This window comes from Myxocyprinus asiaticus, chromosome 34, assembly GCF_019703515.2.
Source record: "Myxocyprinus asiaticus isolate MX2 ecotype Aquarium Trade chromosome 34, UBuf_Myxa_2, whole genome shotgun sequence".
In the NCBI taxonomy this organism is placed as follows: domain Eukaryota; kingdom Metazoa; phylum Chordata; class Actinopteri; order Cypriniformes; family Catostomidae; genus Myxocyprinus; species Myxocyprinus asiaticus.
In genome coordinates, this window is record NC_059377.1 from 37,840,486 (window position 1) to 37,852,822 (window position 12,337).

The 12,337-nt window shown below is 37.3% G+C and overlaps 1 protein-coding gene across 1 annotated transcript in view; it reads right to left on the reverse strand.

Moving 5' to 3' along the window:
- Positions 1–5,945: 5,945 nt before the first annotated feature.
- Positions 5,946–12,337, reverse strand: part of LOC127425036 (junction plakoglobin-like) — a 120,907-nt gene continuing 114,515 nt past the window's right edge. Inside the window, exons 15-16 of the mRNA XM_051670639.1 lie at positions 7,263–7,414; positions 5,946–6,832 (exon numbers count right to left, since the gene is read on the reverse strand). Coding sequence (XP_051526599.1) covers positions 7,278–7,414 — 137 coding nt within the window. The 3' untranslated portion in view covers positions 5,946–6,832; positions 7,263–7,277. The remainder of the gene's footprint in view (positions 6,833–7,262; positions 7,415–12,337) is intronic.

Genomic DNA, 12,337 nt, shown 5'->3' on the forward strand with positions numbered 1-12,337 from the left:
ACTGTGTTATATTTTAGCATCTTCAAAGTAGTCACCCTTTGCCTAGAATTTGCAGAAATGTACTCTTGACATTTTCTCAACCAACTTCTTGAGGTATCACCCTGGGATGCTTTTTAAACAGTATTGAAGGAGTTGCCATCTATGTTGGGCACTTATTGGCTGTTTTTCTTTATTATTTGGTCCAAAAAAACTTTTTAAAATACAATTTTAGTTTTATAATGAAATTAATATGGTGGCACAATTATATTTTTGTCTACAAAAATCATTTCAAACATTTAAGCATACGCCTTCAGATCAAAAGATTTTTAAGATCATGAGAAACATTTCAGGCAAGTGTTTCAAAAAGTTACCGGTAGTGTGTGTGTGTATATATATATACACACACACACACACACACACACACACACACACACACACACACACACACACACACACACACACACACACACACAGTTGCAATTGAAATTATTCAACCCCCAAGACAGTAAGGATTTACAAAGGTAAGCTTTTCTGATGACCCAGAATTTTATATCAGTTGAGTGACTCAAAGTCATAGTGTGAATATATAACCTAATATTTGTAAATAGAAGGAGTTTTTAAAAATGTCATAATTATTCAACCCCTATTGCATGTTGCCTTTTCTTAAATATGTAAGGCTACACAAGTAATTATTTTAAAACAAAATTAAGTCATCAATCTGCATTGGCACTCATAAGTTTATTTAATATTAGCGTTTAAATGTATTTCTATGCAAAAACTGCAACTAAAAATAAGCTGTCTCAAAAGCTAATAGAGGAGATTATTTCATTACACAAGAAAGGTCATGGCTAAAAGTACATTTCCATGGCACTTCAATATCCAATAGACAAAGTTGGCAGCACCATTCATACATTTTTTTAAATATGGTACAACAGCAACCTTCTTGGGGTATGGAAGAAAGCAAAACTTCACCAAGGGAAATGTTGACTTGAATATTCAAGAAGTAATTAGGAAAGACCTGTGGAGTCCTGGAAGAAGGTTTTATAGACTTATGACACAAAACTGAAAATGAGTTTCAGACCCACGGGTCAGCAGTACGTTTGGAGTAAGATGACAAGAACGACACCATCCCCACAGTCAAGCATGGAGGTGGGCCAGTCCTGTTATAGGGGTGTTTTATGGCTGCAGGAAACCGCTATCCTGACTATGTAACTGACACCATGGATTCTTTCAGGTATCAGGCCATTTTGGCATGAAAAATGTGATACCTTCAGTGTGTAAATTGAAGCTCGGTGATCACTGGACTTTCCAGCAAGACAATAACACCAAGGATACATCCAAGCTGTCCAAAATCTGGTTCAGGGATAGGTCGTAGAATGTCCTTAAATGGCCCTTTCAATCCATCATTAAAATCCCATGCAAACCTTTGCTGGGGTTTCAAAGAAGCAGTGGCAGCACAGAAACCAAAGAATGTAAATGAGCTGGAAGCTTTTGCTCATGAGAAATGTGTAAGAATTCTATTAGAGAGGTGTCCGAAGCCTGAGAACACTTACCTGAAACATTTATTTGCTGTTATTAAGGATAAAAGATGCTCCACAAATGATTGACTTTGGGGGTTGAATATTTTTGACATGACATTTGTGGAATGTTATTTTTTTTATTTTAAAATTTGGGTGAACTGAACTCTTTGTTCTCAAAAATCACTCATGTGTATTAAAAACTTACTTTGTTTACTGAAGTTTTAGTTGGTGTTTTAATTCACATCACCAGAATGTATTGCTGGTCAGGGGGGTTGAATAATTTTGATTGCAACTGTACATACACTGCGTGCACAATTATTAGGCAAATTGTATTCTTCAGGATTAATTTTATTGTTGAACAAACACAATGCTCTCAGTCAATCCAAAATGTTATTGAACCTCAAACCTGAATGTTTAACAAAGGAAAATTTTGTTTTGTCTTTCTAAGGGGAATATATAAGTGGGCACAATTATTAGGCAACTAAATTACAAAAATAATTTCTCCCAACTCCATTGTTTATTCTCAATTTTTAGAGTAAGTGCAACAAATTAACACAAAATGACAATTAAAATATTTCAAAAATATTCAATGACCAATATAGCCACTCTTCTTTTCAATACCTGCCATGAGCCTTCCATCCATGGAGTCTGTCAGTTTCTTGATCTGTTCACGATCAACCTTCGCTGAAGCAGCAACCACAGCCTCACAAATGCTGTTCAAAGATGTGTATTGTCTTCCCTCAAGGTAAATATCATGTTTGAGGAGGGCCCACAAGTTCTCAACAGGATTTATGTCAGGTGAGGAAGGGGGCCAAGTCATTATTTGGGCATCTCTGAGGCCCTTGCTGGCTAGCCAAGCAGTGGAGTACTTGGATGCATGTGATGGAGCATTGTCCTGCATAAAGATCATGGCCTTCTTGAATGCCGAGGACTTCTTAGGTACCACTGCTTGAAGAAGGTACTTTCCAGAAACTGGCAGTAGGTTTGGGAGTTGAGTTTCAGTCCATCTTCAACTCGAAAAGGTCCAACTACCTCATCCTTAATGATAGCAGCCCATACCAGTACCCCTCCTCCATCTTGCTGGCACCTGACTCGAAGTGGTGCCCTGTGTCCATTAGTGATCCAACCACGGGCCCATCCATCTGGTCCATCAAGTGTCACTCTCATTTCATCTGTCCATAAAACCTTTGACAAATCTGTCTTCAGGTACTTCTTTGCCCAATCTTGAAGCTTCAACTTGTGAATCTTACTCAGTGGTGGTCGTGTTTCAGCCTTCTTGACCGTGGCCATGTCTCTGAGCACTTGACACCTTGTACTTCTGGACACTCCAGGTAGGTTGCAGTTCTGGAATATGGTGGCACTGAAGGATAATGGGTTCCTGGTAGCTTCATGTTTAGTTCTTCTCAAGAATTAATATCAGTTTCATAATATAATTAATTTGTGCCTTGTCTCCATGCGTTTTTTGCGCCCCAGTTGACAATTCGCAACAAAACGTTTGATTGTCTTATGGTCACGCCTCAATAGTTGAGTTATTTCAAGAGTGTTGCATCTGTCTGAAAGGCATTTTACAATTTTTGACTTTTCAGTGTCAGTTAAATCTCTTTTTTGGCCCATTTTACCTGAGGTAATGAAGCTGCCTAATAATTATGCACACCTTGATATAAGGTGTTAAGTCACTTTTGCCACACCCTCCCTCATTACACAACTACATATCACCTGAAATTGATTGAATCCAATAAGCATTCAAGTTTATATGGTTTGGAGTTGGAAAATGTGCATGGAAATATTGATAAGATCAGAATACTCACTTGCCTAATAATTGTGCATACAGTGTGGGTATATATATATATAGGATTGACTTTTACTGAAATAATGTTAGATAACTTAAAAATATGCTTGGTAATATTTAAATTAACTACTTTATTTCAGTCACAAACATTATTTAACATGACTGGATCAACCTGACTGCATTAGGTTACACCAACGAAACGTATTGTAAGGACGTTTTACCACGTTTTCAGTGTACAGAACACAAAAAGAGCACTTTAGGAAAGTATGTGGAATAGCATTTTTATGTGACTCATGCTGCTCTAGATGATTTGTCACAAAGTGGCCCAGTTTCTCTGACTTCACCCCACGTAAAATCTGTGAATATGGTTTGGATGCATTAATTTTGCATTCATGTTCAGTTTAACAACTGCAGTCTCATCACTGTCTCAATCTCAATAACATCCATTTTCGGGGTCTAGCCAAATGTAAGAATGTAACAGATGTAACAAATGATCACTCAAAAAGGAGTTACTCAATATACAGTATTATGTATTCATTATTTTTTTTCTTTTGTCTTTTTGACACAAAAATAACATTTCATAGAGTACTAACAAACCTACGATTATAGCTTCACCTTGAATAAAACTCGAGAAGTTGGCACTGTCAATATAATTCAGTTTATTTTTTTATTTGAAAAGACTGTCAAACTAAAAAATGTTCAGTATAAATGCAAATTCAGTGTGACTTTCTTTTGACATCCTGTGCAAAAACTTTTTTTTTCTTGCAAGTGGGAATGTTGAAATTGGTTATAATGGCAGTAACGACAGCAATTTAGTTACTGTTGAGTAAGTTGAAGCCTCATAAATCTCTAAATGACATGAAAGCATCTACTGTATGTCACTCATAAGCAGCATATCACTGAACGTGCTAGAACACAGAAAAGCCTGAATCATGTTTTCCAGGTGAGAGTTGTTGCAGAATAGAAGAAACCAGGGCAAATTATAACAGGGGCTAGTGGCAATGCACTACATTTTATTATAAAATAAAAAGTGTGATCCTTTCATTTTTATTCATTCTTTCAGTTATTCTATTCTTTCAGTTTTTACATTTTAGATGTCCAATATTTTCATTCTTCTGCAGTCTAATGTTTGAATTTAAACTAACAAGTATGTTGATTAAAAGTTAACATGAAAGTTGCTAAAACTGCAGCTGGTAGATATGTTTATAGTACTTTTATTTTGGCACCTATAGGTTTCTCATACCAAAAGATGGCTGGTTTATTATTTATTTATTCATTTACTGAGTTATGAAGCTAAATGTAAAAAAAAAGTTACAATTCCCCCCGGTCTCAACTACTATTACAATTCTTAAATGATACTCAATAACTAAGTAATTTTACCATTCAGCAACCATACATCTCCTTTTACACTGACTGTAATGCCTTGGAAATCCATATGCAAGACCCCTTACATATGGCAGTCAACATCAGTCTTCCAATTACATATTTCAGCATGTCATTCAAAAAAGAATATTAGCGTGTTTGTGTGTGTCTATATACAATGGTGTAAAATAATATAGTTTCAGTGTAAAAAAATATTTTAAGTTTAAGGGATGGTATATAAACAGCATATGAAAGTGAATATTCTGGTGTACACAGCCAAATAATAATGTGGTAACTTTGTATTGAAAGCGTTTTTGAAACTTTTATATGAAGGTAACTTTAAATTGTGAGGTGGAAAATGTGATCACAATTATGTTAATAGCACATTGCTAATCATTCTGTTGTAATTACTGTTCTGTAATTACTGAAACAGTGCTTTAATTCAGGCTTAATGAATAGCAATGTACCACTATTTCACAGAGCATATTCAAAATAACAAAGCTAAATGATTACTGTACAAAAGAAAAAGAAAACAAAGAATCTCATTTTGGCTAATGCCCTTTTTCCCAATTCGAAACTTTCCACGTGCATTAAAACAAAATAATAATATTAATAAAATAAAAAAAGGACATTATAGATTCATGGTATATAAGGTATCTCTAAAATACTCTACAAAACTGAACATATATTATATTGTCCATTCAGTTTAACATTAATTTTTCATGTCTTTTTCATGTAACTGTCAATTGTAAACTAACAAACCCACAATTACATGACAGTATTAACAATTTTGTATGACAGCGGTGTTATTAAAAATACACCTAAATTAAAATTTGAATGAGAAAGAAAATACTTAGCTTTTATTTATTACACAGCTCTCTGGAATACTTCTAACTGGTCAATTGCAGCATTGTGTGTTTACATTTTTTTGTAGTAAAATAATTAAACTGTATAATGACAACTAAACAAAAATTGACCGTTGTACATCCCGGACAAACAATTTCCTAAATAACTGTGCTACTTTCATGTCTTTCATATCATTCCCCACATACAGTCACTTTCTTTTCGCAAAAAAAAATAATTGAATCTGAAATGAAAATATTATAATTTTTAACAATATATTTGGCCAATATTCATGTAATAACCAAATAACCGAAATATATATATATATATATATATATATATATATATATATATATATATATATATATATATATATATATATTAGACATATTTAAGTGATAATGTGTAATTATTTTCAGTTATTTCCTATACAGATATGTAGGATATATATATATATATATATATATATATATATATATATATATATATATATTGGCCAAAATAACAGTTAAGTAATTTTAAGAACAAGTTTGTGAATTATTGAACAGTTCATCATACATCAATGGCTCCTAAAATGTCATTTGATCTTCATCTAAACTCATAATTGTCACAAACCTTCCCTTACATACCGAATATCAGTTTGTCTCATAACACAAAACAAAAAGTTTTTCCATGAAAAGGTTGTCCAGAGAAGAACCAATGCCTACAATTCCATATTTCACCATAAAATTATTTGAGCTGTTAGGGGAGATTTCAGCTGATTTAAAACAAACTTAAAAAACTTTAGAACAGATGTCAGTTGTCTACAACTATATATGTTTGTATGCAACCTATGTTGTATAGTATAATAGTGAGTTTATGAGAATACACAAAAAAAAAATTTTTTTTTCTTTCTGTCACTGTAGTTTTTAGTTTAGTATGTTTTGCTGCTTTTGTTTATTTCTACTCGGTAGCAAAGCCTCTTAGCCACGAATACATAGAATGTAAAAATAAAGAAAAACCTGTTGTGGCCGAGCAGCTAGCTAACTACGCTACATTTCTAGGATGGTGTTTTTTGGACATTTTTGGATAAATAATATAAAGTTCAAAACGTACATGTCATGACCACATGCTTATCGCATCACCACACTTTAGGCTTTGTCACTCTGTTAGTAGCACAAGATAACGAGATGAGTTAGGCAGTGCTTCGAGTTCACGTCACAAACAGACCGGTGTTGAACTAAAGCAAGTGTTGTGTTTTGTTCTTTCTGTCGAGCACTGCACATTTCAGGCCCTGGTCCAAGCCTGTTGCAGGGAAGAAACCGTTTTGTAGTTTCCACCACCATCTACATCATTCGACCTGAAAATAGACAGAAATACAACTTGTTTATTTTATCAAGAAATTAGATTAACAAACAAAATGAGGCTCGCTGATCCTTGAGACATGGGACAAAACAGGTAACAAAAGTTAAAAAATAAAATAACACTTTATGTACTATTGGGTTATTTTGGATACAATTGTTAAACATGTTCAGATGTATTGTTTTTCATTTCTGCGCTTCAGATGTTTCTTTCTGTAGTCATGTCAAATATTTCTTATACATATTTGTAAAAAATCTAGGTTTCACATTGATGAACTGATACATTTCAAAATGATTTTCAACAACATCTTTTGAATTGTCACCATGACCAGATAGAAACTGTACAATGTTGACAAAAGAACCGTATTTTGCATATCACACATGTATTAAATAAAGTAGCCATTTTGGATGAGATGCAGACAAGCTGACCTGCTGGCAGAGTTGTTAAAGAGGATTTGGGTACACCTGCCGAGGGTCATAGGTCATTTCTGGCATGTATTGCTCATGTAGCTCTGGGTCCAGTGGGAGACCGTCCATGGGTATATCAGGGTAACCATATGGAGGGTATACTGCATCCAGCTCTTAAAGAGACAGAGAGAGGAAAATAAAGATACAATGTTTATCTGTTATCCTCAAAAGTTTCAGTTGATTTTATTTAATCAAACATATATAAATTGCTCATTTTAAATATTGCCTTTAAATTGTTGCCCATAATGACAGTATGGTTACAAACCGATGACGCAGGAGAGATAATGTGAAAGATACATTATGCTGCTTATGTAAGACTGTATCAAAACCAAAAGTAAAGGACTTGCAATAGGTTTGATCAATTTTGGAACTAGAAATACATTGTTTTAGATGAAAGGAATATTCTGGGTTCAAAACAAGTTAAGCCCAATAGTCAGCATTTGTGGTATAATGTTGTTTACCACAAAAAGAAGATCCTATAATCTTAAAAAATGGCAAAAATCCAGGTTACAGTGAGGCATTTATAATGGAAGTGAATAGGGCCCATTTTTAAAGGATTTAAAGGTGCACTCAGTCATTTTTTCCTCATTAAAAAAGTTTAACTCTTAAAGATATGAATTGTAATTTTGCAATATATGTAGGAAATCATAAGCTCTCACATTAAAATAAAGACTCCAGTCATATCAGTAAACTTATAAAAGCTGTTTTATTCTACATGGAGAGGGTCCGCACATGGGGGCTGCCATGTTAGAATCACATGACCAGCTGAATACTACTCGCTTAATCTCAGTAACCGTCCCGTTATTTGACACTTTCACTCATTGATTAAAGTAATCATGGCTGACTGTGAATACTACATTTCTACAATGGCATCAGAAACTGAAAACTATTGATTTTAAATGATGCTGCATCCAAGACGCTAGGTGTCAAACGTAAGTCCAAGATTACACAAAGACAAAAGTTACTGAGTACACCTTAAAAGGAAGAAATTTTATAAAAATAATTTTATAAAAACACTTACATTATATCTTCTGTTAAAACCTGTGCATTATTTGAGCTGTAAAGTTGTTTAAATCATTATTTTTACTGTCATTTTAAGGTTTACAGCATTATGTCATCATAGCAATGAAGTTGTAAAATTGGATCTGATCTCTGCTTGCTTGTGTGTAATGCGGTTAGATCCTTGCTTTTTAAATATTGTAAGATGTATTTAAAATTCTCTGAACAATGCCTGCAGTTAATGGTTATCTTAATAATCAAGCGAACCTCATGTTTTATCTAAAAAAGAAATGTTATGATCAGAAACCACTCGCAAAGCGCTCCAGTCCCAGATGCTGCTTCTTCCATCGGCTGCCTACAGAAGGATTGACTTAGGAACATCTGTTTGAAAAAGCTTGGAATAATTAGGGCCCAAGCACTGAAAGTTCGGAGGACTCTGCAGCACCCCCTTTAAAATGGGCATATAAAACGGCTGTAACATCCGAGGTTGTTAACCCTCCATCCAACCACCAGAGGGAGCCCTCTCCCGAATACTAACTCTGTACCGTTTCTTCTTTGGTGATTTCCTGTTTGAACTATAAAATACCATGCTGATCCATTTTGACTTTGCGAAGTATTGCCAGTTTATCCTGCCTTACCAAGCGTTTTTCCATTGCCATTGCTGATTGTTCTCTTGTTATGACCATTGCCTGTTTTCCTGGATTTACTGCCTTTGGATACCCCTTTGCTTTGTTTGTTTATTGGATTATACCGCCTGCTTAACAATTACCTCTATTTGCCTGCCGATTTGGATTGTTTGCTTGTGTACTTTAATAAACTCCCTGCACATGGATCCTAACACCATTTCCATGGCCAGTTGGTTACAACGGCCTCTGTAGCACCCCCATTTTCACCTACAGTCACCAAAATTGGTACATATATATTTCTCATCAAGCCTTTTGAAAATTTTCATAATTATAGTTATTAGCTCCACCCAAAAGGAAGTTGGCCATTTTGGATTTTTTTTTTTTTTTAATATTGCAGTCTCTGAACTTTTAAATACTCTTCCTAAGGGATTCATGAGAATGTCACCACATTTATGAAACATTATGCCAAGCCACTGAAGATGCTAAATTGTGAACAGATTTTTTTTTATATATCAATTGGTGTTGCCATGGCGAGGCATTAAATTAATGGCAAAAAATGGGAAAGTAAGTAAAAATGGGTAGTGTCTCATGTCTTCTGTGTGCAATGTGTGATTTAGATCAAAATTGAGATGTGCTGTATGTTTATAGCTGATCATCATGATAGCCCCGCGGATGGCTGCCTCGGTGTTGAGCTCCTCAATTCTTTTGTTGTTTTTGTTTGTTTGTCCTGTGTTTAGTAGTCTTTTTCCAGTAAGTTTTAACAGAGACGAACTGCTGAACATTCGACAGCATGTACCAGACAATCTTTTCCCGGTTTTCGAATATTCAGACGTTTTGCTAGACATTTTAGTTGGAGGCGCAGCTCTGCTGTTCAAGAGACACAGGCGAGGGAGACGAGCCAGTGCGCTGGACAAACTCCATCGGCACGGATTTCGAACAGCGCTGACGAGTATTCACTTAGTGAATCTCCGCTCCCTTCCTAACAAAACGGATGAACTACATCTCCTCACATGCACGAACAAGGACTTTTCAACCTCTGCTGCCTTGTGCTTCACAGAAACCTGGCTGAGTGAAGCCATTCCGGACAGCGCGTTACATCTGCTGGGCTTCCAGCTGTTCAGAGTGGATCGCATTGCGGAGTTAACAGGGAAAACGAGAGGCAGTGGAACATGCTTTTACATCAATGAAAGGTGGTGTACAGATGTAACAACTTTAAAGAGAATGTGCTGTCCTAATTTGGAAGCACTCTTTATTAACTGTAAGCCTTTCTACTCGCCACGGGAGTTTTCCTCGTTTATTCTGGTGAGTGTGTATTTCACGCCAAACGCGTGTTTGAATGCGGCACTGCAACAGCTGGCTGATCAAATCACAGACATGGAACAACAATACCCGGACTCAGTTATTATTATTCTTGGGGATTTTAACAAAGCAAATCTCACACGTGAACTGCCCAAATACAAACAGCACATCACATGCCCCACCAGAGACAGGAACATACTAGATCACTGTTACACAACAATAAAGGATGCATATCGCTCTGTCCCTAGAGCAGCTTTGGGACTCTCTGATCACTGTCTGGTTCATCTTCTTCCAACCTACAGGCAGAAATTAAAATCAACCAAGCCAGTAGTAAGGACTATAAAGAGATGGACCAATGAAGCAGAGCGGGAACTACAAGCCTGCTTCGATTGCATGGATTGGAGTGTTTTTGAGGCTGCAACCACAGACCTGGATGAGCTCACAGATACTGTTACATCATATATCAGTTTCTGTGAGGATATTTGCATTCCTACTAGGACTTATTTAAAGTTCAACAATGACAAACCGTGGTTTACAGCAGAGCTCAGGCAGCTTCGTCAGGCCAAAGAGGATGCTTACAGGGGTGGGGATAAAGTCTTGTACAATCAGGCCAGGAACACACTGAACAGGGAAATCAGAGTGGCTAAAAGAAGATACTCTGAGAAGCTGAAAAACAAGTTTTCAGCTAACAACCCTGCATCAGTGTGGAGTGGCATGAAACAACTCACAAATTACAGAACTCCTACCCCCAACCCTGTAGGGAACCAACAACTGGCTGACGACCTGAATATGTTCTACGGCAGATTTGAAAGGCCCAATCTCACACCCCACACCCACTCTGACCTTCACTTCACACAAACACCAACACCTCCTGCAACCCCCCTCCTCCCCTCTCCTGCTACTCAACCTGCACTTAAGATCTGTGAAGATGATGTGAGCTGCGTCTTTCGGAAACAAAAGACGAGGAAGGCTTCAGGCCCGGAAGTCCCATGCTGCTTCAAACACTCAATCATTATTCCTGTCCCAAAGAAACCAGACCTGTCGCCCTGACGTCTGTGGTCATGAAGTCATTTGAGAGATTGGTGTTGGCCCACCTGAAGGACATCACTGGACCCTTTCTAGATCCCCTTCAATTTGCTTAACGAGCAAACATGTCTGTGGATGATGCAGTCAACATAGGATTGCATCATATCCTGCAACATCTGGACAGACCAGGGACATATGCAAGGATCCTTTTTGTGGATTTCAGTTCAGCTTTCAACACCATCATCCCAGCCAAACTCCAGAATAAATTACACCAACTCTCTGTTCCCATGTCTATCTGTCAGTGGATTACCAGCTTTCTGACGGACAGGCAGCAGCTTGTGAGACAGGGGAAACTCACTTCTAGCACCTGTACAATCAGCACTGGTGCCCCCCAGGGATGTGTGCTCTCCTCACTACTCTTCTCCCTCTACACCAATGACTGCATCACCAAGGACCCCTCTGTCAAGCTCCTGAAGTTTGCAGATGACACCACTGTCATCGGCCTCATCCGAGATGACATTGAGTCTGCATACAGAAGGGAGGTTAAACAGCTGGCTGTCTGGTGCAGTCAAAACAACCTTGAGCTGAACATGCTCAAAACGGTGGAGATCACTGTGGACTTTAGGAGAAACACCCCAACGCTGACCCCCCTCACCATTATAAACAGCACTGTGGCAGCAGTGGAGTCATTCAGGTTCCTGGGCACTACCATCTCACAGGACCTGAAGTGGGAGACCCACATTGACTCCACTGTGAAAAAGGCCCAGCAGAGGTTGTACTTCCTTCGCCAGCTGAGGAAATTCAACCTGATACAGTTTTACTCAGCAGTCACTGAGTCTGTCCTCTGCACTTCAATACTGTCTGGTTTTGTTCAGCTACAAAATCAGACATCAGAAGACTACAAAGGACAGTTCGGACTGCTGAGAGGATTATTGGTTGCCCCCCCTTCAAGAACTATACACTTCAAAAGTGAGAAAAAAGGCTGGAAAAATCACTCTGGACCCCACTCACCCTGCCCACTACCTTTTTTAACTGTTGCCTTCTGGCTGATGCTTCAGAGCTCTGAGCACCAGAACCGTCAGGCAC